Source organism: Phoca vitulina, unplaced genomic scaffold (assembly GCF_004348235.1).
Source record: "Phoca vitulina isolate PV1807 unplaced genomic scaffold, GSC_HSeal_1.0 scaffold26, whole genome shotgun sequence".
NCBI classification, from domain to species: Eukaryota; Metazoa; Chordata; class Mammalia; order Carnivora; family Phocidae; genus Phoca; species Phoca vitulina.
Window position 1 is genome coordinate 8,302,190 of NW_022589729.1, and position 25,149 is coordinate 8,327,338.

Genomic DNA, 25,149 nt, shown 5'->3' on the forward strand with positions numbered 1-25,149 from the left:
ATGGGTTAGCCTGGTGATGGGTATTAAAGAGGGCACGTTCTGCATGGAGCACTGGGTGTTACACGCAAACAATGAATCATGGAACACTACATCAGAAACTAATGATGTAATGAATGGTGATTAACATAACATAATAAAAAAAAATTTTTGGAAAAAAAAAGGAAAATAGAAATTACAAAAAAAAAACAAGAACTTCATGCAATCTTAGTAGTTAAGAAATACTTAGGCTAAATGGTAGTTGATACTTAATGTGCATTTTGGTACAAAAGAAAAAGAGATACTGATGTTAACTCCTTCAGTTTAATATGTTGAGACATATCGACATCAAATAAAGGGGAGGAGAGGGTCATTTGGATCTAGAAGAGGAAATTCTCACGGAGCTGGATTTTCCAGCCCCCATACTTCTCTCTGCCACCGGATTACTCCTCCAGTGACACCGCAGACCTTCTTCATTTCTGTGCAGCTGATGCCCTGTCCAGGCTTATATTTTTCTAACTGACAGTGAGTGTTCTTGCCAAATGCCGGGGCCCATAGTCACATCTGTTTGTCTCCCCTCTGCAGCTTGTCTGAGGGTGCTTGGGAACACATTTTATCCAGAGGGCAGCTTTAACTAGGCCTAATTCTCTGAAAAGCTTCTGTTTGTAAATGCATATGATGAAGAGACAAGTCCTTACTCTTTTCCCTTTACTATCACTGTGTCTGACACGGCCTGCTTCCGTCTCTGTCGGCCCATGTTGAAAGCCAAGTTTTCAGGCAAGGTGGTTTGCACTAGGATTTTTTTGTTTTCATGTTTTTGGTTTTTTTCTTTCCTCTTTTTCCTCCAGATAAAATGCCCAGTTTCCTACCACCACACCATTTAAAATGATGAGGGGATAAACCAAGTGAAGTGTGTTTCAAAAGCAAAACAAAATGAAGACTTCTTTTTGAGCTCTGCTTTTCGAATATTTAATAGGCAAATCTTCAGAATTAGTACATGGGAAACCATGTTTCAAATCTAACTAAGTGACAACACTTACTAATCCAAAACAAGACAGCGTTATTTCTTGATCCTTTCCACTTAAAGATATGTTTATCTTTAATAATAAAGGTGTGAGTAGTTATAAAGTTATCAGGTTTTGATTTGTCTCCCTTCTTCTCCACTGCAAGCAAATACTGTTAACAGAAACAACTACACTGATATAGTTGATTCGTAATTTTCTTGCAGCGCCTTACCAAAAAATCGCAACATTATTTTTTAATAACTTCGAGTCTGTTCATAGGACAGTGCATCATCATTCTTCAAAACACCACGCAAAAAAAAAAAAAAAAAAAAATAGCCAGCTATCACCTTGAATAGTAATCCAAGTATTCTGCTTTGCAAAAATGAATGACTCACGTAGACTGAGGCCACAAGGCTGCCTTTGAGATTCTCACTGATTTTAAATTAAAAAGTAACTGCTACGTTTTACATTAGGAGTGACAACAAATAACAGAGTAGACCTTACTTAGTGTTCTTTGTAGCAACTTCATTGCACCTGTCTGAAGGAAAGGGGGGTGGACCAGCCTGAATGGGGTAATCTTACTGATCAATAATCCAGATCTCAGAATGTGCTGTAGCAGAGAGTCAATTCCAGATAGAATTACTGAAATACAGCCAGCTGTTTTTCTTATGGCTCAGGTCTTTGGGTACAATGTACAGACTCTATTAACTTGAACTTTATTCTCCTTGAATGTTTGTCTCTTTTCCTTTATGCAGCTCCGCTGGGGGCGGCGGGAGCCGGAGGGCGGGGGGGGGAAGGAGTTGAATGAAGAAGTTATATTCCATTTCTTCTGTAAAGATACCCGAAAGGGAATTTTTGGTTCAGCAGATGAGAAAAAAGGTTTAAAAGAGGGAGTTGTTCCTGGGATTTGTTTTTTGCCATGTTTGTAAACAGGCCTTCCTAATAAGTTTTAATAGTGTAAAAAAAATGATAAAGTCTTAAAGGCAATATTGACTTTGGAGAATGATTTTTCAAGCTGTGAGCAGACTCTGATTATAAGCCATTAGTACCAGAACCGTGAAAGTGGCAATGTTAATAGTCACAATGAATACCTACGGTTTGTCACACCCTCAAATATTTCTTCTAATTATTTCCAGAAATGTATTTCTTAAGAAGGATGCTCCTGGCTAATATTTTTTTTACCTTAATTTGAGCTTTAAATGTATCTGAAAGTAATAAAACCTGGCATAGTTGTTTTTTTGTTTTGTTTTTAATAATCCAGAATCAGGACTTTTCATGGGCTGCCTGCCCACCCCGGCCCACCTCCTCTCTCAGATAGACCAGCACAAAGAAGTTCCACGGTGCAGTAGCTTCGTGTTATTCTCAACCATGACAGAGAGGAATGACATGGGAAGCAGTATGTGTCTGGATTTTGCAAACCTAGTCGCTCTCCATCTCATCAGTTTCAACCCTGGCCAGCCCCACTCTCTACCAGCATCCCAGGATGCTAATCTCTCCAACCGTCTCTCCTGCCAAATGACCTTTAATGACTCCACGTCAGCTATAAAATCCAGACGCCTTCATGTGCACATGTGGCATATATGGCCCGTGATCCAGCCTCAGCATTCTTCTTCCTTCAAATTATATAGTCCCTTCTCGAAACACTGCTCCCCAGACATCTTGAACTACTCTTGAACAAACTCTTTATAGCTTTTTTTTTTTTAAGATTTTATCTATTTATTTGATGGAGAGAGACACAGAGAGAGAGGGAACACAAGCAGGGGGAGCAGGAGAGGGAGAAGCAGGCCTCCTGCCAAGCAGGGAGCCCGATGAGGGGCTTGATCCCAGGACCCTGGGACCATGACCTGAGCCAAAGGCAGACGCTTAATGACTGAGCCACCCAGGCACCCCTAAACTCTTTATAGTTTAAAATACTTTCAGCAACAGGGACGCCTGGCTAGCTCAGTCAGGAGAGCATGCGACTCTTGATCTCGGGGTTATGAGTTCGAGCCCCATGTTGGGTGCAGAGACTACTTAAAAATAAAATCTTAAAAAAAAAAATACTTTCAGCAATAGATATAGAAAACCTAATCAACAATGGCTTAAACAAAGGATATTTATTATGTTTTAAGAAGAGGATCAGAAGTAGATGGTCCATGGGTTGGTGTTTACAGCTCAGTAACAAAAGGGCCATGCCTCAGAATTCAGATTCCCACTTTATTCCCATTTCCAGAATGTTCCCTTCCCGTCCTCCTTAGCTATTCTTGATATCTGATCCTGTCTGGTAGATGCTCTGCAGAATCAACATTGCTGCAGTCTTTTGCTATGGGGAGGTTTCTGGAGGGATCACAGATGTTAAAGGATAATATGGTACAAAAAGATAAAATCATGACTCTTTCACAGATATAAAATGAGTATGTGTTTGAGATGTTCTTTAACTCATGAGTTACTGAGGGAACCAGGCAGATCTTATAAGGGGTTCAAAGAAGAGTCAAAGAAACACAGATTTATAAGGAGTAAGGAATGTAGATGTGAATGGGCAGACGGATGTGGAACTGACTTTTCCACAGGAGAGAAGATTGTCCTTCCTCAGGACAATTCATTTGCATTTCTATAGACAGGAATTATTTCCCATTGCTTTCCAACGTCCATAACTTCGAGTTGTAAACTAGCTCCCATAGAATCAGAATCTGATGATAAGAACAGTATGCTCTAAAAGCATAGTTTTCCACTGAGGCACAAATATTTCCCTACAAAAGAAAAAAGGTATATTCAACACAACATGTTTCGAGTTGTTATAAGGCCTAAATAATATAATCTCTAGTAATAGCTAGTAAAGTTGGTGTGGCCCACCACTGCCACCACTCTCCCTAATTATTTCACGTACTCATGACTTAATATCCCCACTCAGACTGTAAACTCCTCCAGTAATAGGAAGTGAATATTCCGTGTCCTTTGTATCTTCCATCTCTTCTTTCCTACTCTCCTCATTGTCACCATCTCTGTGGGATCTTAATGCTAAGTCAATAGTAGATACTAATAAATGCTTGCTGAATAAGTGAATTCATTAATTTTGTATAAAAAGGATGTGTCTTCTCTAATACTATAGTTTTTTTAAATTTCTAATAGTTTTAAAAAAATAAATGGGATCATAATTATTCATTTTTCTTGGCATTGGAGCCAGGACCACACCTCAAATCCAGACAGTTTTGCATATCTAAAAACTTTTTTTTTTTAAGATTTTTATTTATTTATTTGACAGAGAGATAGAGAGAGAACAGATAATCAGAGCGGCAGGCAGAGGGAGAGGGAGAAGCAGGCTCTCCGCTGAGCAGGGAGCCCGATGTAGGGCTCGATCCCAGGGCCCTGGGATCATGACCTGAGCTGAAGGCAGACGCTTAACCGACTGAGCCACTCAGGCACCCCTCTAAAAACTTTTTGACCTGTGTATGTGTGTGTGTGTATTTCTGCAAAGTTAGTCACTACCTGAATGAACTAATTTTTTAAAATATTTTAATAAGTATATATATTTATCCTATAACAGAGAAACAGTACGCACTCAATACAAAAGGAAGAGAAAACTAGACAAACGCCTATTTACTATTACACCTATATTGATAGATTTTCACAGTGTATTTATTTGATTGTGGACCAGCCAGATCATTATTGTACTTTACTTTGTGCTATATAGGTAGAACCTATATGTAAATTTTACTCCCCAGTTCCAATTTTTCATTATATTTAAATACCTGAGAGTATGTGTGTAAATATATATCTTGGTTCTTACTTGAATTTTTTCCTTTTAAAATTTTCTCTAATAATCTGGGTAAGTAGGGGAGAAAATAATTTTTCTCTGTCTTTCAAGATTCTTCTAGCTGGACTAAGAATCAAACTGATGTGAGACAGATTAATAGGAGGAAATCAAATTAGATTCTGTACATACAGGGAACCCACACAAACATGAGATTCCAAAGACAATGAGGCAAAAGGAGGTATATATGTCATCCTGAACTAAGGAGAAGGGGGATAGGAGTCTGGGACTTAAAAGGGAAGGAATACAATTCGTAAGAAGATGAAAAGGAACAAATGTTTGGTGAACAAATGTTTGTTGGGCCATTCAGAAACAACGGGATATAGAGAGGACATTGATCCAACAGGCCTTGCTAGGTTAAATATAAAACTTCAGGATACTACCAGATATCTCTGTGAATTACTAAAAGAACATGTGCTATAATAAACATGCGTCATTTATTTCTGCTTCATGATCCCCAGACACTATCCCAAACCCCTCATCAGGGATTATGATCCAGGAAATGAACAGAGTCCTTTTATAGCTTGAAATGTTTGAAGACTTTTAAATCCTTTCCGTCTATAATTTTTTCTTGATTTTCAATTGGGCCATTTCTAATTTCCCAAAACTTTTTAATTTAGGAGTCCATGATTAGGCAAAATAATCCAATTCTAACTAGTTTCAAGAATCGCAGAAGGTCTACTTCTCAGTTCTTATATATCATGTCTTTACAAATATAGTCCAATACCGTGTTCGCCTCCTCGGGGGCAGTAGACCAGAATTAACACATTTAAATTACGCTTCCTCATCTAGCTAATAAACAATTAGCTAAAGAATTCTAATCATATGAATTATAAGAGAGAACATCACCATTTCCTTCTATCTGTTTAAAATGTTTTAAGAGAATTCACTGCCACATAATATCCTAAAAGAAATTGATCATACTTTTCCTGTAATAAATATTGCTCTGACAGTAAAGCATTAGTAACCAATTGATAACCTAGCAACAATATTGTGATCTCTTTAGATAATTAATCTTAGCTATTTTCCTGTCAGAAGCAACAGTACTTGATTTTATGTTGAGCTAGAAAGATTGCCAGTTTTGAAAATTAAAAAGCATTCCTTTTATATTATTCATTCCAGTAACAATTTATGATGGCGCATTTAGCTGCTGAACGCTTGTCAACAAACGTAATTATGTTTCGATATAAACAAGATTGGTGGTTTTACTATGCTGCTCCATCTTTGTTGAGAATGTTTTGATTTAGGTTCAGATTATACAAGCTGTGTATTTATGTGTCATTTTTTTCCTCCTTTGTTAATAGTTTTTTCTGATAATTACTTGTAGGCAAACAAGCATGCATTTAGGATCCTTATGCACGGGAGATATCAAACGGAGAAGAAAAGCTGCACCTTTGCCTGGACCTACTACAGCAGGTAAAGCAAAAAAGGGTTGGGGCAGAATACAAATATAAAGTTCATAAATCATCAAGAAGAAAATACAGATAATTCTAAATCACTTACACTGAAGAAGAGGCACAGTTACAAGCAACTATTAAATCATTTGCATTTGGTGTCAGGATATATTGCGTGTTCCTTGTGTAGATTTTTCAGGCAGCCAATCAATACAATATTTGCTACACACCCTCCCGAATGCAAGACTCTGTGTGAGGTATTAAAGGATACAAAAACTTCAAAGGCTGTGTCTTTGGCCTCCGGAAATTTATAGACTGGTTGGGACAGTGAGGCATAAATAGGTCAAAAGGCAAATAACTCCAGAAGAAATTAATAGTAAGAAATTCAAAAGTATAAGGAGCAGCCTCAAAACACAAGACCCCATATTATAGAAGATGGAAAGTTAGCCATGAGTGCGTCAATCTCGTTTCTAGTCCCAGTTCTGCAGCAATTCTAGATTTGTCTTTCCTGTTTAAACATGGGTGCCTGTCTGACTCTGTCGGTAGAGCATGCGACTCTTGATCTCGGGGTCGTAGTGAGTTCAAGCCCCACACTGGGCGAGGAGCCTACTTTAAAAAAAAAAAAAAAAAAAAGTCTGCATTAGAATAAAAAGTCTCTCATTATTTCCACCTCAAAAATCACATCCTAATAACATTCCATTCTAATGAGTGTGGGGTAGGGGAAAGCACAAGTGCTGAGCAGAGAGAAGTCACTAGACCAGAGGGGGCAGGAAGCCTTCCTAGAAGGGCAAAGGCTCAGGCTTGGTGGTGAAGGATATGAATAACAGTATGTTAAACCAAATCTCATGCAAGAGCAATGATAAGGAAGGCAAAGATAAAAACCAGTGAAAGGAGGAAGCTAACTAGGCATTAAAATGTAGACACTCACCCACCTAGGAATAAACTACAGTTAACCATCATGGATTTGTGATGCAGCAAACTGACTCTAAGAAAGGTTTTCAGTGTAGATACTTGGTCAGTTACAAAGAATAATAGCCTTGGCCTCTTGCCTGGGATCCTTAACCATTCAGATTTATAAACTTTCCTTTAACTTCATTTGGGAAGCCTTTCATAGGAAAAGTTATTTTTTCCATGATGATTTATAGACTATGAAAATAAGATTCATGTCAACCAGGAGAATAAACTATGAGAAGGGGGAAAAAAAGTCTTGACATGGTGATTTCAAAGAAATAAAAAATGTGGAGCTTGGGGATCTGTCCTATAGTTCAGTACTAAAAAATGGAATGACTTAAAATCGGAGCGCTCATAATCCAGTTGTTCCATCTATATATAAAGGGCAACGTTACGACATTATACATATGGTTATGAGTAAATATAATATTGATCGTCATCTTTAGCTATATTGAATTTTCAGAATTTGGAAATAAGAAACACCTGTGTGTGGAAGAGTATTTATATAGAATTATATTTACCACTTACTGGGTGCCTACTCTGTAACAGAAACTTTATTATTTCATTTTATCTTTGTAACAACTTTGTGAGCTAGGTGGTATTAGCATCACTTTACACAATAAAATTAAGATTCAGAGAAGTGATGGTTTTTCTTCATTCCCTAAGAAGATATAATTATTGAATGGCAAAGGGAGGTTTCAAGCCTACATCCACCTGCATGACTCCTAAATCCCTATTCTTTCCGTGACAACATACGGCTTTTTTGTCAGAATATATTTGTGAAGACTGTTCTATTGCATGTGTTTATTTGAACCTGCTATTATATCTTAAGTTTCATAGAAGAGTTACCTAAATATTGCTATGTAGAGATACAGAACATTCATGGGGATACTTCTAATATATCTTTACGCAGGAACATATAGCCACTTTTAGATCGAATCCGTGTCATAAGTTCTTCAATTCAAATCTTTCACAAGGCAGGTATAGGATTCTTTAATATCCCCATTCCAGTTGAATGGTCCCCTGATTCTCTTATCTTTTCAATGATTCAAACATTAGTGGCAGAAATAGTACAAGAGCAATCTTAGGGATGTGACTAAAGCACCTTAGTGCCGGCAGTGAGGAAGAGAGAGTATCAGGGTCAGGTTCTAACACTCTGAACATACGTGAAGTGAGAAGGAAAATGCATAATGGTTGAGGAGAGGATAATATAATTATTTCTACAAGGTGATTTTGACGTTACAACTCAGTAGCATCAGAGAAAATCATTTATACGGAGTATGGGTATAAACATTAAACTTTAGCCTAAAACATTCATAAGCTTATACCAGCATATTCCAGACGTTATATTTCAGAACTGTTGTGATTCTCTTAAGATTCAGGATTTTGATTATATTACTAGTTTTTTTTGCTTAAAGAATAAAATTCATAGAAATTTAATGCATTTTTGTAATTACTCACAGTAGTGGAGTAAGAGAATTATGTTACTCATTTCCAATGCATTTTTTAAATCCATGCCTAGCAGTTCCTCTCATAGTGGAAGAGAATGAGGTTATTTAAAAGTCCTCAGTTTTAAAAAGAATATCTTCTAATACTAATGAATCAACTCTAAGGTGAAGATTATTATCCAAATTCAAGTAAGAAATGCTTTTGCATAAATACACTTTGATAATGAGGTTATGAATCCTCGATCATCTTGTCTCTGAAAATTATAATTTTCAAATTCTGGAGTATATTCAGCCTTATAATAGTCAGTTATATTTGTAAGCTTCCAGAGTTGAGTTAGCAAGTAGAACTATTTCAAAGGGAATATTCTCCCCATTTTATAGGCCCTTACAGACCCCCCCAAAAAACATATTGAATTGAGATATATTTTTACACTTTCTTTTGCCTTTAGTCAACATTCAGTCTAAGCTGGAAAGATGCAGGTAAAGATAACTGTCTCTCATCTGAAATAGGGGATTAGAGTTAAAAGGCGGACAACTTGAATATTATTTAATGATCCCGTCTGATTTATTTGTGAAATATTATGCAGTTAAATAGCAGGTTTAGAAAACATTTACCAAAACATTGTCAGAAAACTGTAATTTGGCACTCTAACTTTATAATCCTAAACAGGGTTTATACAACAATTTAAGACTCCCAGAATAAACAGTTATATATTGTGTACATAAAAAATACTTTTAAAAGTCACCTATGAAATTAAGAACCCCAGATCTGATCTTTACCTGCTAGTGTGTTGAAAACTTTACTCACCCTATTTTAGCAATAGCATTGAAGCATAATTTCATCTGCTTTGTAAGGCTGCCGACTAACCAGCAGTGTTATCGGTTGAACATTTATTAATTGTGACAGGAACACCAAATTTATTTCAGTGCTTTAGCTTATTTACTGCTCTTTCACCTTTGTATTTTATATTGACAAAGGAAAATGAATATTGATAAGGTTAGATATTGATTTTTTAAATGTATGGCTTGTTCTCTGCCTCATTCAAAGTCACATACCAAAAGATAGTGGATGTCTCAGAAGCAAAGGATGTAGATTTACTATTACAAAATTGAGAACTGTTGAAGCAGGAAGGTTTGCCAGCAGAATGCATTTTATAGTTTGAAAAATGTCATCTGTAAAGGTGAAGAAAAGCAGTGAACAAAATAGGAAGAATATTATTAACACATTTTTAAAAGGCAGTCGGCAGTGTTGGTTATGGCCCGTGTTTTTGGTAGAAGTCATAGCTTATTAAGGATCTGATAGTGAAAAGATGTAAGTGTGCTTTTTGAAATACTGCGGCTACCACATTTGTTTAAATGTCTTGTTCCCTATACATTACTAAATTCATTGTTACCCACAATTAGTATTTGCTGTTACTGTTTTGCTTTCTATTGAACTGATATCATAGGGAAAATATTCATCATAAGGAGTCAACCTTTTTCCTGTACATTTTATATTATGTAAAGAGATGTCTAGCGAAGTTTAATATCTTGGGATAGATATTGCTCCAGGCTGCATTGTTGTGGACATGCAAGATCTTGGCAAGAGGTTGCTTTATAGCTTTTTGTGACTTTTTGACTTCTTCCTCAGCATTCTCCTGATATTTCAATAATAAAATAATCTCTATGAATATTTAAGGCAATAAAGGCAAGTTGTAAATTATAATAATGGATGAAGATTTTTTAAAGGTGTGTTTTTAATTAAAAGTCATACTGATCATAATCAGGAAATGGTTGGTGTAACCAAGCCACCCTCCCAAGGTGCTGTATCTCTTCAGTGGTCCAAAATTTATTTTATCAATAATTATGTTTTTATTTTGTTTTACCACTGGATCTATATGACCACTGTAGATTATCTTATCCCTTCCAGGATTTTAAAACTGGCAGACTTTTGGGGGAGATTGTTGGTATTAATTTTGAAACCAAACTACATTTGCACCTATAGCAAAAGCCTAAGAAACATATCACCCTCATCCCCTTGATACATGAGTTTGGTGTTTTAGGAGAGTCTTAAACAGCTCTCCGTTACCATTTGGTACGTGGAACACTTAAGGAGAGGGTAAACATCCACCTTAAATAGAAAATAATCATGTTCCTGACAATACAAAAGAGTAAGTAATGAGAAAATACGCAAACTACAGAATACCTGCCTATGCTGAACAAAACATAAAGCAGTCTTTTTAGATACATAGCTGAGACTGAAGGAAAGAAATTGTTCAAGACCAGAAATGGTCCTAAGCAGCCCCCATGCCCATGTCCAATTTTGCCAATCTAGGAAATCCTGAGGTAGGTCGGGGAGCTAAGCTGAGGAGTTGAGTGTAAGGATCCTATCAAGCCAGAACCTCTGGAAAGCTCTATCCTCAGAAGAGGACAGACTAGAAACAAAACTTACCCACAGGCACAGGAAAATAAAGAATCCCATTTCTACTCAAGCTCCAAGTAGAAGAATCTGAAGATGTGTAACCAAGAGCCTACCTTGAGTTTCTAGTTTAAAATTACATCAAGCCAAAAAATTAACATAAAAACCGGTCTTTGAAGCAAATGCAAAGCCCCTTTGGTGGTACATGTCTTAAACCCCAATGACTCTTCATTTCACAAATGAAGACCTACTGAAGGTGATCTCATAAACCAAACTTAAAAAAAAAAAGTTATAAACAAATTTTAAAAATAAAAGGAAATAACTGTAGAAACAAATAAGACAGGTATGGTAAAGAACAAGGAGAAATTTGAGATTCTTATTTATTATGAAAAAATCTTGAAAATTATAAATTCACTGGATGGGTTAAACAATAGATTCAATATAGCAATATAGCCAGCCAAAATAAAAATAAAAAATAAAAAACAGTGAATTTTAAGAGCAATCTGAAGAGATTACCTAAAAGAAGCGATGAGATGAAATATGGAAGATAGAATGGCTGGAGGACTTCGAGAAGGATGAAGTTCAACATACATCTAATAGAACTTCCAAATGGAGTAGAAAGAATAGGGAGGTACATTATTCGCAGAGCATATTGACTGAATTCATTGAAAATGATAGAATTCTTACAACTGAATAAAAATGTGATTCTTCATATTCAAAAAGTACAAGTCTTTATCAGAAAATAGTAAATATAAATTTAGTCATACCTAGACGCACTGTAATAAAACTTAAGAACACCAAAAAGAAAGAAAAGAACTTAGCAGCCAGGGAGAAAAGATGTAACCTACATAGGAATGAAATTACACCGGTAGCAGACTTAAAAACATCAGTACAGTCCAGAAGATAAGAGATAATATTTTCAAAGTGTGGAGATAAAATAACAATCAACATAGAGTTTTATAACCAGTTAAACTACTTCCCAAGAGTGAGGATGAAATAAAGACAATTTCAGGTAAAGACCAATTATTACTAAGCTTAATACTTCATGTAGAAGAAAATGGAGTTCATAAAAAGAATCAAAATCAAGAAGGAATTGTGAGCAAAGAGATTGTTAAACATGTCCATAAAGCTAAAATATTGAATATATAAAGGCTAATAATGATGGTGACAATGCCCATGAAGATGAATGATTTGAATGTATTAAAAGTAAGATGGAGGGGTGCCTGGGTGGCTCAGTCGGTCAAGCATCTGCCTGTGGCTCAGGTCATGATCTCCAGGTCCTGGGATTGAGCCCCATGTCGGGCTCCCTGCTCAGTGTGGAGCCTGCTTCTCCCTCTCCCTCTGCCCCTTCCTCCACCCACCCCCTGCTTGTGCTCTCCCTCTCTCTCAAATAAATAAAATATTCTTTTAAAAAAGTAAGATGGAAGTAAAACTCTGTACGACAATATGGAAATGTGAAGAAATAATTATGCATGTTGATATTTAAAGGTAATCACTAAAACAATAAAAATATAACACATAATTTTCAAGCTGATGTAAGCAAGCAAGAGATGCCAGAAAGGAAGAAACAAAAATGTAGAGAATTCCCCACAAAGATGTAGAGGAATGCAAGGCAAATAGCATTAAATGATACAGGAAAAATAGATCCAGATATACCAATGATCACAATAAATGTAAATGCATCAGTTAAATTCAGGATTATTATAACAGATAAAAAAAAAAACTGTAAATGTTGTTTACAACAAGTACAACTAAAACCTAAATTTTAATTTAAATACCTGTCAGATAAGCTGGATTTACAGCAAGCAAAATGAATCTTTAGGCATTTCAAGAGAGTTGAAACACTCTCTTCAGACAGGCTTGCTATGCTAGGTTAGACTAGTAATTTCTCAGGAGTTTGCAGTTTGTGAACTGTGAAATCTCAGTCATTTGGGAGAATGTGGCAAAAGAAATGACATAATAGAAAGTATTGGTGATATAATATTTTAAGGCAAATGTTCAGTCAGTGAATGGGTAACATTTGGACTCAAATGTAAGTCCAGATTCTAACTGGGACACTTTCTAGCTAGTTGACTTTTGGCAGGTGTGTTACTTCTTCAAACCTCAGTGTTATCTGTAAAATGGAACCAATAATACCTATCTTTTAGATTGATAAGGAGGATCAAAAGAAATGGTGAATATGGAAGCATCTGTAACCTGAAGAGCTGCAGACATCATTATATTTTGTTATCCACCTATGTTAGTGTATGTTTGCTGTATTTTGTCCTTATGCAAATTGAGAGAAGTTATTAATACAATTCTGCTATAACCCAATTAATTTTTTTTTAGTTGTTTGAAGCATCATCATCACTAAAATTGTTTATTTGCCATTAATTCTCATGGAAAGTGTGTAGGTTTTTGGAGTAAACTTCACCAAAGTTAGAATCTTGCTTACTCACCGTGTAGCCACGGTCAGATGACATCGTGTCTCCAAGGCCGACTAGAATTCCTTGCTAGCACAATCGTTAGGAGGAATGGATATAATGAATGTCTTATGCCCAACACGTAAACCATGTGCATGGTACATAGTAGGCCAACCATAAGTGGTCTTGGTTATAATTATTGCAAATAAACATCCCTGTGTGCCTTCAGAACCAACACAATTTTAAGATTTTTTTTAGTTTTCAGAAAACACTCTCTTTGATTTATAATGATTCCATAAGAAATATATTTCTGTATAACCAAACTATCTATTAATAAAAACACTTCTGGGGCGCCTTGGGTGGCTCAGTCAGTTGAGCCTCTGCCTTCCGCTCAGGTCATGATCCCAGGGTCCTGCTCAGTTGGGAATGTGCTTCTCCCTCTCTCTCTGCCCCTCCCCCTACTCGTGCTGTCTCTCACTCTTTCAAATAAATAAATGAAATCTTTAAAGAAAAAAAAAAAAGCACTTCTCCAAACATGTCGATATAGATTACATCTTTCATTCTTTACAAAGTATTCATCACTTTGAAAAAAAAAAAAGACACGAAATTAGTTCTACATTAAATTTTTATTATTTAAAAAGTATGTGCCTTGTATTTTAAGCAATGAAGGGTTTGAACTGATTTGATTTAGCAAAATTCACATGAGAAACGTCTACAATATTGCAGATAAAATGCAGAATGGTCTGAATCAGGCTTTTCTATAGTAAGAATGAAATAATTAAAACGTCTGACAAAGAGTAGTAACACCTACCATTTTCTCACATTCTCAAACTGTGCTAAATGCTGTTTCCTTTCTTCACAGTAATCAAAAAACCCATGTCCTTCAATTAGTTATGGAGAACAGAGGGCCATATTGTAACTCGTGATTTTAATAACCAATAATCGTAGTAACAGCCCTGCCCCCCAGCTGGCTAGTACAGTAATAGGGAGAGGGGATGGGAAGAAAGCGCGAGAGCAGTACCGCAAGTGCTCAGATGCGTTGTGAATACAGGGGAGGGACTGAAGCAGGGTGCGCTAGCTGCCATATAGGAAGCAGCATGTGTCCCCTCCCCTTCCACTGGCTGTTTATCCAACATCAATACAACACTTTAGGAGCCAAATTACTAAACAAGCTGCCAATTAGGCTTGCAGTCAGCTGGACAGATTAGCAGCTAAGAGAGGCCGATACAAGATTTTCATCTCTTGAGCCAATTACGCAAGTGAATTACCATCCACAATACTCCCTGGAAGATTGGAGGGGAAAGGACCGACTCAGCTGTCATAGATAGGCTAGAGCCCGCATAACGGGGGCTGGGAACGGGAGCCCGGGAGGGCTAGCAGCCTAGGTATTGCTAAAACTGCCCGAGCAGGAGGAGAGCCTTCCAGGAAAGGACTTAAAAGATTTAGCACTGCCAGGAGCAAAAGGAAAGGAAATGATGGTTGTAGGATGCTGTGTGGAGACTGAATTGTTCCGCTCCCTAGTCTTAATCTCATGAAGAGGATGAGAGACCAACAGTAGATCTCACTCCAGAATCACTGTCCATGAAAAATGAACTAACTGTTAGCTTGTCTCTAAGATTGCATAGAAAAGGTTTTTTTTCTTTTTCTTTTCAGGAATCCATGTTTCTATGTGGAAGGATTTAGCATTTGAGAAATTAAATGTTCTTTTTTTTATTGTTTTACTTGAAAGTACAAGATAATGCTTTATCTTATTTTATTTTCATTAAGAAGAGAGATAAAAGCAGCATCTAAAAAACAGAGAGAGTGGGTTCTTTTCCATCTAGATAAAAAACACAAGTATAGGAGGATTCATGTGGCCACTCCTGGGACCACTGTGCTTAAAATATCAACATTTTTAAATGATGATACTCAATTACCATTTGCTGTTCACTCTAGAACTGAGACATGACCACAATTTAGCCATTTTTGAAGAGGTGTATTAAATTGGCCTCATATTTTTTCTTAAATGTTAAACAAATTTTAAACCTGAACTTTACAAGCTCTTGTATTCAAAATACGATTAAACAGATGTGTAGCCCAGAACACCATTAGACCTCTGATGCGTTTTGAGCTTATAGATGGAATTAAACTAATTTGTGGCAATCACTTAAAAATCAAGGATGTGGGACAGGATCCTAGTGCAGTGGTTCAACCTGATATACCTGATCAGCGGCAGTTCAGAAAATATTAGGTATCTTGGAGGTCTGTCTTGATTGCCACCATAATCATAATTTCAAAATAAAACTCTTAATGGCTCTTTTTGTTGTTATATTAGGGAAGAGTTTGACAAAAGGCTTTTCTTTAGTTGTGCGTGTGTGTGTGTGTGTAACTAAGAGGTCCATTTTTTACATTTTATATATATGTGTGTGTGCATATGTGCACAGAGATTTTATATGTATATATAATGAATTATGAATTTTTTTATATACCAGTCATTGCCATTCAAGCTGTTTGCAACTAAAAGGTTTTTTTCCGTTACACATTAAGATACTTGTTTCAGTGAGCTAAGACCCAATTTGACAAATCCAAAACCAACTCATTGTGGTAACCTGGTTCTTATTTATTCCCTGTTACTAATTCAGCAAATGGCAATAATGTATTCCATTCTCAGTCCTACAACATACTGAAGATTGAGACTACCACAATGTCCAATAAAGGGCTGTGAAAATCAATTGATTATAGTAAATGAATGTCCATTATTAAAACTTATGTCTAGCACTTTACAGTTTCTTTCTTCTACAACTCAGAATCATGGGGAACAATCCACTTGCTCTTCCCCAGAATGCCAGATACAAAGTACCACATAAACTGTTGGTTCAACCCTGCTATTTCGTTTATTATGAATTTTTTTTACCATGAAATACATATCCCAAAGAACACATGGAAATGCAGAGGGACCGTTTAAAGAACAAAATAATACACTGGCCATTTCTGTAACCACAGAGGGCCAAGAAATAGAACTTTATACTCTGCAATCCCATAGGTAATACTTTTGTTATTGTTATTGGTGCTTGAGGATCCATCTTAAACATAATCTTAGAGAAGGAGAAGGACAGAGAGTCCCAACCTTCTTGGGGCCGGGGGGTAAAGATGGAGTAGAAGGTGCCCTCATAATCCCCAGTCAGGGAGGAAAACTTGATGATGTTGGAAAAGGGGTAGAGGGGGCTTGTGGGTCAGTGCCAAAGAGAGTAGTGAGTGATCTTGTCAACAGCTCCCCATTTCAACCCTCAGACTGTCCAGGAAGACAGCCGCCCACATTTCAGAGCAGAAATATGCTGGACCCAGGGCTGAGCTGGTATATATGCCAGAGACATCCTCAGATCTTTGAAAAGTGAGACGATCTTTAGCCCTGAAGGACTAGGGAGGGAATGGTGGTCAAACACTGCATCCCTGTAAGTTTGCCACCTCAGAGTTTACAACAGACTTCTTGGAAAGCCTGATAGAGGAGATGGGGCTAAATATGTTCTCACTAAAACAAGGATTGTTTTAAGATGCCCTCATCCCCTTTCCCACACCATCTCCAGTATTAGTTTGATAATCACTTCCTTCTTCTGCAAAGGGAGTAACCACAAGACATGCTCTGGTAGTTGAGAGTTCTGATTGCTTTTAACTGGTTATCTCTAGATTTGCTAGATTCCCCTTTCATACACCACAGTCTCTCAGCTGCTGCTACAGGACAAACAGACATGGACCCCTCGGAGCGCCAGCCTGCTCCGCAGCAGGTGCACACAGACCAAGGCCAAATGTGCAGCTGAAGGTGGGAGCCCAGGTTCTTGTGATTCCTTGACATTTACATCTGTTAATTTCTCAGTCCTTTGACTTTAGATGTTTACTACTTCTGCACTTTCCCCTAGAATCAAATGTACAGTTTATAAGCTCAACTGTTTCCATAAGAGCCTCCAAGAAAATTTAAAGTCAATCTTTGAAAATGCCATCAAATAGAAAATGCTTAAAATAGGTACATCTCTCAGTCGTCTTTGCTAAGAACATAGGGAAAACAAGAACTATTTCTAAATCTCATGATAAGCACTGCCCAATCTCCTTTTCCTAAATAAGGAATGAAGGTAGGTAGGAGATGAGGGACAGAGGGGAAAGGGAAGAATTATTTTATATATAGCACTATCTGTAACTTGAATATTCTTTTCCTCTATTTTTTCCCTTCTTGCCTGCTTCTGTAGTGATCAAAAACATAGACATAGAAGAAGGAGGAAGAAAGGAATTATAGTCCAAATCATAAATAACAAGAAGAGGATTAGAACAATGTAAACAATTCCTAGGAATTAGGGATGCCAACAGTTGTGCTTTTTGTTTGGTTTGGTTTTAGTTTTGGTTTTATTGAATGTCAAGGCCCCAGGCAAATATAAGATACTATGGTGGTGAGTTGGTGATTTTCAGAATTACCATTGAGGCTAATGCAGGAATGAAAATAAATCTCTTTGTATTTTATCAATTTACTGAGGCTACATTGCATACACGATCTCAACTGATTCTTGCCACTTTCTGTGAGGTGGACAGTGGACATTGTTCCACCTGCTTTACAGACGAGGAAACAAAAGCCCCAGGAAGTTGAATAATCAGCTACTAAGCAGTAGAGCTGAAACTCTAAACGAGATCTCTCTTCCATTGATCCCTCTATCCCTACAAGCTCCTCATCCCAAGATGAATAAACAGGCCTCCTCACCCCTACCACCCCTCCACCTGTGTTGAAAGAAAAACATAGGAGAATATGATTTTCTTAGCTTGAGAGGATCTTCACCTACGTCTGTACTAATATGTTTTGGGGGGTTGTTGTGTTTTTTCTGCCATTTTGTAATTTCAGGATTTGTAGGGGAAAACGCCCAACCGATCCTCGAAAACAACATTGGAAACCGAATGCTCCAGAACATGGGCTGGACACCTGGGTCAGGCCTTGGACGAGATGGCAAGGGGATCGCTGAGCCCATTCAAGCCATGCAGAGGCCAAAAGGATTAGGTCTTGGATTTCCTCTACCAAAAAGCACCCCTGCAACTGCCACTCCCAATTCAGGAAAATCCGCCTGAGGAGAAAAGCAAAGAAGAAATGTTTTACAATTTTTAGTCATGATATATATCCCATTGTCCTAAAATTACAACATAGCTTCTGTTTTTGAAGCAGAAATCTACATTGCCTCAAACTCATCACTCTAGCGTCCTTACTGCATTCAGTCCTGCCACAGGGAGAGAGATGGGGTTCCATCACAATTCCTGGTGCTGAAGTGAAAACCTTCACCTTTTAAAATTTGCAGCAATTTTCAGCTATTTCTAGGTATAAAGAACAGCTCTCCTATTTATTTTGATCTCATAGGTCAGTCATTTCTAGCTTGATTCGTTCATGTGTGTGTGCAATGCCCAGGCAAATATGAGCACACCCACAGTTTCTCAAATGGGATAGGCCAGAGAGGATGGTGTTTCCTATCATCCCTAGAACTTGAAAGACCTATCATCACATCAGTCCTAAGCAAATCTTTGTGTGAAAAGCTTGCCAATTTCACGCTCCCCAAATTTGGCTCTTTTGTGAGGATTCTGTAACAGGATGGTACCAATTAATCTCTCCTTGGACAGTGTAGTATAAAGTTCACAGTTGACAACAACTAATGTTTCCCTCTGACATTTTGACCAAAATAAACCTCATCATTGTCACCAGAGTGCCCGCAACATTACCTTAATGCAGATTTTACAAATTTTACCTCATCTAGAACATAATTATTGAAAGAAAAATGTATTTTTTAAATTCACCATGACTGAACTGTAAATTCTATTAATCTAGACTGACTGCTACCTCTCTCTTCCCAAAGGTTATTTTTTTAAGATCAGCGCAACTGTGGTAAACTAATTTTCCAATTTTAACCATTGGAGTAACTTATTAGAATTATCGAATCAATTTGTTTGAAAATTTAAATGGCTCTCCCAAGAATTCAGATTTCTGGCAGTGATCCAGCTCATTTATAAGGTGAACAAGAAAATGAATGGTAATGATTTGCCCTTTCTAACATCTAAGTAGTTACTTTAAAACCAAGCAAAACAAGTCATTTTTATTATGTGCCTCCTATTGTTATTTTTGAATCATCTATGAGCTTCATAATGCCAGAGATTCTAAATTGCTCTTAGCTTAGAAGATGTTGATCTTCATTATTAAAAACTGATAATATATTTAGAATGGCTTTTATTGGTTGAGTAAAGGTCAAGATAACACATGTGGATCACCTTTCTAATGGAGTTTTTTAAGGCTTCTTTTTTTTTTTTAAGAGCAGTTTTAGGTTCACAGAAAAATTAAGAAGGTACAGAGATTTCTCATATACCCTCTGCCCCCAAACATGCACAGCCTCCCCCATTATCAGCATCCTCCACTAGAATGGGACATTTGTCACAATCGATAAGCCTACATTGACACGTCATAATCATCCAAAGTCCACAGCTTACGTTGCAGTTCACTCTGGTCTTGTACATTCCGTAGGTTTGGATAAATATATAATGGCATGGATCCACCATTATAGTATCACACAGAGCAGTTTCACTGCCCTGAAAATCCTTGATGCTCCGTTGTAGTAGGTTTTAGGAAATTTTGCAAATGTTTTTTAAAGGAGGGAGAGGAGGTTTGTGCATATAGTAGACCTTTCCTAGGTGGTCTCTTAACTGCCAGCTGGGGAGAAAGAAGTCATCCTGCCATTGGAGAGCCTCTATGGTTTGCCAAATGTACACATTTCTTTTAAGAATTATCTTCTTTCCTAGGGGTATTGTGGTAAGAGGACAGGTTGGTTAAGGGATTATAGACTACCAGGTAAATTGCTCTTTGAGGCATTCTTATTGGATAGAGTAACCCTGTTGTATCATTATTTGTATAAGTTTGTTTCTTTGAAATTTGCCATTTTTTTAAAAAATGCTTTTTGTTAAATACTCATTCTAGCTATGTAAGCGGGAAAGCTGGAGGAAATCATCTATATATCAGGTTGAAACTTCTTTATGATAGTGTAGAGTGCTCTAGGATCTATCCAAAAGATTTTATTTTTAAATCCATTGCCTGAAAATCTTCTAAAACCCTAGAATTTTGAAAAGCCAAATTTGGAGCCACTGATCACACACAGTGAGGTTATCGTGAGACTGGTCCCAAACTCCTGAGGACTTGGCTGGCAGTTCTTTTTCACTCTGCGATGTTCCAACCCACATAGTGAGGAAGAGCAGAACATACACCAGCTGGCATGGGGAAACTCTTTCATTAAATATTACAGTCTTAATGAACATTTTGTATTGTTTCCCTTCTAGAAAGGTACTAGTCCTCTGAAGCAGCCCCTCAGAGATGCTCACTTAGCTTGGGTGTTGTTCTCAAACACTCCCTCCAAAGTAGTTCATGTTTACATTATCAGGAAGCAAAAGCAAGGTCCAATTCTTGACGTCTAGAGCCCTCTATGTGGCTCTCAGAGGACTTAAAATATTTTTTATGTTATAGAAGTATTTAACTATACAGACTATATGAATCAATACTCCAAATAGAGAAGTGACAACATCCTAAGCTTCCCCCACCCCACTATTAGCACACAAACATACGTCAGAAGCACATACATCCCTTCCCCATTCAGTCCTTAAGAAAAATCAGTGCAGACCTGATGTTCTATTTGTACCCAAACTTAATTCGAGAAATAAACACAATTAAAATACTGAATTTTTAATGTAAATCAAATATCTTTTAAGATATAAAGCCCATTAATTTGTGTTTCACATATAGTTCTAGTTAATTTTTACCTGCTTGTTACTATGCACATAGAACCCAAAGCATCCAAAGGAATTCATGATTTAGAATGCACATTCATGTCTTCTGGAAAAGGTGGTAAGATTTTTCTCTACTCCTTTGAGAAGCCACTTTTCTACAGTATCTAAAGCCCCACGTCAAATTAATCAGTCATGCTAAAAACTTTAGAGAATACATAGGTCTCTTCCTTTACTGTCTGAATTATCTATCTGTAGATGTAGCCGAGAGAGGCTGAACATGACTACCTTAGCAGCTCAACTTTTTTTCTTTGTGTAAGTTGTTACACTTGATACTGATGAGACTGTGTGTTCAGGTCATTTCCTTCCTTCCTTCCTTCCCCCAAATGTAATTTTTAAGGCTACATTCCCCTCAAATTTGTTTGCTTTCATTTTTCAGTTATGATACCCCTTTAAAAGAAAATGCATAAGTAACTAAAACTTACCAATCAAATGTCTCAACATTTGAATACATAGATTTTATAACTCATAACCGTGGTTATCAAACAGAAGTTATGGTAGGGTTAAAGATATGCACAATGTATACATTTAGGTGTGTTTACAGGGCACATATGTGTGCAATAAACAGACATGATTGTAAAATACTGCATTTTATTAATATGTGTATTTTAACATTGTGAATTGATATTCTTGTAATGAATTGAACTGACAGTTGCTTCTCTTCAACACATTTTCATCTTGAGCCGCTGTTCCGTGAAAGAGCAAACCATTTCTTCCTGTATTTTGTCTTTCTAAAAACAAAAAGTGATCTAATTAGTACTGTAAAATGAAGTTGGCTAGCAAAGACTATTTTGGATTTTTTTTTTTCCCCTTCTGGTAGAAAGTTATATTAATAGTACAACAAAGAATAAAACAATGTTTAAAAATGTCATTTATAAGCAGTCAGTCTTTGTGCTTTAAATGTTTACCTCTTAAAGTAATAAAAAAAAAGTTGAAAATACTCTTAAAAAAATTTTAATTACTACCCTTTGACAGTTAAGATCTAACAGTTAAACTCATTGTTCGTTTTTAAGCCCTGGAAAATTTAAATATTTCCAAAAAATTTTAGAGAAAAAAAAATTGGTGAACATATTTGACACACACATTTATTCACAGCTGACTGTGACCTGCTACATTTTCGTCATGTGTTTATTTTCTCTGAAGTTGGGCTAGACTGTTTGAAGGCCTCCTTCCACTCACACATTCTCTGATTCTCAAGTAGCAAGTACACGTTCTGTCTCTGGTGGCTTGAAATATCAATGAGAATCATGTATGTTCCAGTCACTCCATTTCCTCCTGGAACATTGTACCTTTCATAAACATACTTGGATATTTTAAATATTCTGTGATACTAAAGTGTTGAGTTTTGTTTGCTGTAAGAAGCATCTTACAATGTTGATAAAATTTTATCTTCTGTCCCCAAAAAACTAGAGTTGTTAGAGGAGGTAGATTATTTTTTTTATCCAGTAGGTATTAAATACTCATTTATTTAACAGGCTTGCAGTAATATATACTCAACTGACAAGTGGACCATGAAGGCTCCTTCTGCTGGGTTCCTACTAAGCAAAGACTCATTACTTTACACACCTGACATTTTAAGTAGATCCAGATTTGTCTCTAGTGAGCCAGTGCCATTAACTGCCAGGAGTATGATCTACTATCGCCACTTTTAGTTTTATCTGTACATTAGAGTTGTCTTCTGTCTTTGAATTGTCAGACAGTTTAAATCATTCCCAGATTCACAGACCTCACTCCTGTTTCGTTATCAGAATGTCTTATGTTTACCCCTTAATCTTTCAAGGATGAAGTAGGGTAACAATTGAAGGCGATTTTTGTACTTGTTTAGGTTTTGTTTTTTGTTTTTTGTTTTTTTTTGAGGTTTAAATTTTCAAAATAAATCACTAGAATTTTAAATGTGTGTATGATACTTGATTTTTCAGGTATAAGACAGTAGAGACAAGACTGTATTATGATAGTATCCCAGATAAAAAGACAACCTTCCACAACTATTTTTTACCTATTTTTCATCTTCCTGTTAAATTTCTAAGAAATGTTTATTCTTCCTGAAGGCAGCATTCTTTAATTAAAGCAGAGAAGGTGAGAACTAGTATGCTAACTCAACATAAAATAACGCTTCCTAAAATAGCAATTTCCTGCATCCCTTATGGAGGTGAATTTCTTCAAATTTCATAATTCTCATGTGCAAACGAGTTTGGGGTGAGGGTGAGAATTAGGGTCTCTCCGACGGCCATGTGGCGAATCTGGAATTCTAAAGTTCTTTGTGGATGGCTGTAACTCATTATGGAAACGATAGGTCATCCACAGTGCATGTACCAAGTATGAAACGCACAAATAATCTTTTACGTGGATGTGAAGCCCTTGGGAGCACACGTTAAGGGTGTGAAATTTGAAGCGCAAAACCACAGTATTTCTAACACAAGGGCTATGGTGTCTAGGCTCTCGGCAGTCAGTACAGCGGTCCATAATTCGTAAGGCTTCTTTCTTGACCCTCCCACGACTTTATGTGCCTTTCCTGTTCTCCCGCGACTTCAGACTCCTTTCCACGCATCCTAGTCTACTTCACCTATTTTAATATCACAGGACAGCCTTCCAAAATGAGGAAACAGTCGCCAAGCACACGGGAAACCAGCATGTTTTGACTCCTACGCCATTGTGTTTCTCCATTAGGTCCCTTAACAACTCAGCTAGAAAGAAGCGGCAGATTTTTTTCCCCCACTCAGTGAGTAATTGTCTGCACTACAGTGACAGATGTGCAATATAGCAGCTTCTTCAGGAAAAAATTAACAGTTTGTCCAGCATGTCAGCTCGCTCTTTTTAGTGCTTGGGAGGTCTTGGCCCCATTATGGATGATTTAGAAATTGAGGCAAGCAAAGACCAGCTGCCTTTGCTGAAAGCCTTCGTCGGTCTCCCTCATCTGCATTCCAAGACTCACTTACATCCAGAAATTGGTGGAGCCCCTCTGGCCGCAAGATGAGTATGGGCTGACAATGCTTTGATTTGTTGAGAGAGAGAACAAATGGGTTTTTCAGAAGATGAGGAAATATCACCATTACTGGCCAATTTGCAGCATTTTATCTGTTCTTCAAACATGTCACTTTTGTTATTGTTGCATGGTAATTACATAGTGAAATGGAAAGAAAACAAATTCTGGTTACGTATTCAGATGGATTGCAAAATCATATAATCCTGATAAATGCCCATTTATGATACACACGGATGAAAGGTTCATTTTAATTTTGAATGGCTAACTCAGCCATAAATGGGATATAGGATTAAATCCCAGAGAATCTGATTACATAAAAGCAAATAGTCTTTCCCTTCACTTCTTCAGATCCAGGAAACTCAAGGGGGGACCATAAAGCATTCTCGCAAACACGATTTTCCTGAGACAATACAAAAAGTGAATTCAGGATTGCGTTTTGAAAAGAACGAGAACTTTCAGTGAAACCAGAGCGGTATCTCGTTGTGAGGATCGTCAGTCCTGAAGCCTGCTCAAGAAGCAAGTTGGGCCTTTGCCGAAGTATTTCCAGCCCTGCGTTTTCAAGCTCAGGTTCCTGCTCACTTCTGCTGTCTGACTAAACATTTGGATCCTAGAAATCAAATGCTTTTCTTATGTCCCTTTTCTAGGAGTATTTCTCCCCCATTCCCAGGACCCATTGATGTAAATAAATGTTGCCAATGGAAGTCTAGCTGAACATACAGATAATGCAAAGCGAGGAAACGTAAAGGAACAAGGGGGGCCAGCACCCCAGGATTGCTACTTAAAGTGTTGGTGTGTAAAGTAATGAGTCTTTGTTTAGTGGCAACCCAGCAGAAGGAGTGTCCACTTGTCAGATGAATAGATATTACTATAAACCCATTAAATGAGTATCTAATATCTATTGGCTCCCAAGTTTGCTGTGAAAGGGAAGGAAGAGGCGTACCAGCTCTTAACTGCCTTGGTCCGGGGGACACACTTGTCACTTCTG

General features: G+C 37.2%; 1 protein-coding gene across 3 annotated transcripts in view; it reads left to right on the forward strand.

The window, feature by feature from the left end:
- Positions 1–24,809, forward strand: part of GPATCH2 (G-patch domain containing 2) — a 175,877-nt gene extending 151,068 nt beyond the window's left edge. For 2 of the 3 annotated variants that reach the window (XM_032422453.1, XM_032422452.1), the window contains 2 exons: positions 6,098–6,186; positions 18,222–24,809. In XM_032422453.1, coding sequence (XP_032278344.1) covers positions 6,098–6,186; positions 18,222–18,442 — 310 coding nt within the window. In that variant the 3' untranslated portion in view covers positions 18,443–24,809. The remainder of the gene's footprint in view (positions 1–6,097; positions 6,187–18,221) is intronic. The other variant, XM_032422451.1, reaches the window with a different exon arrangement.
- The last annotated feature ends 340 nt before the right edge of the window (positions 24,810–25,149 follow it).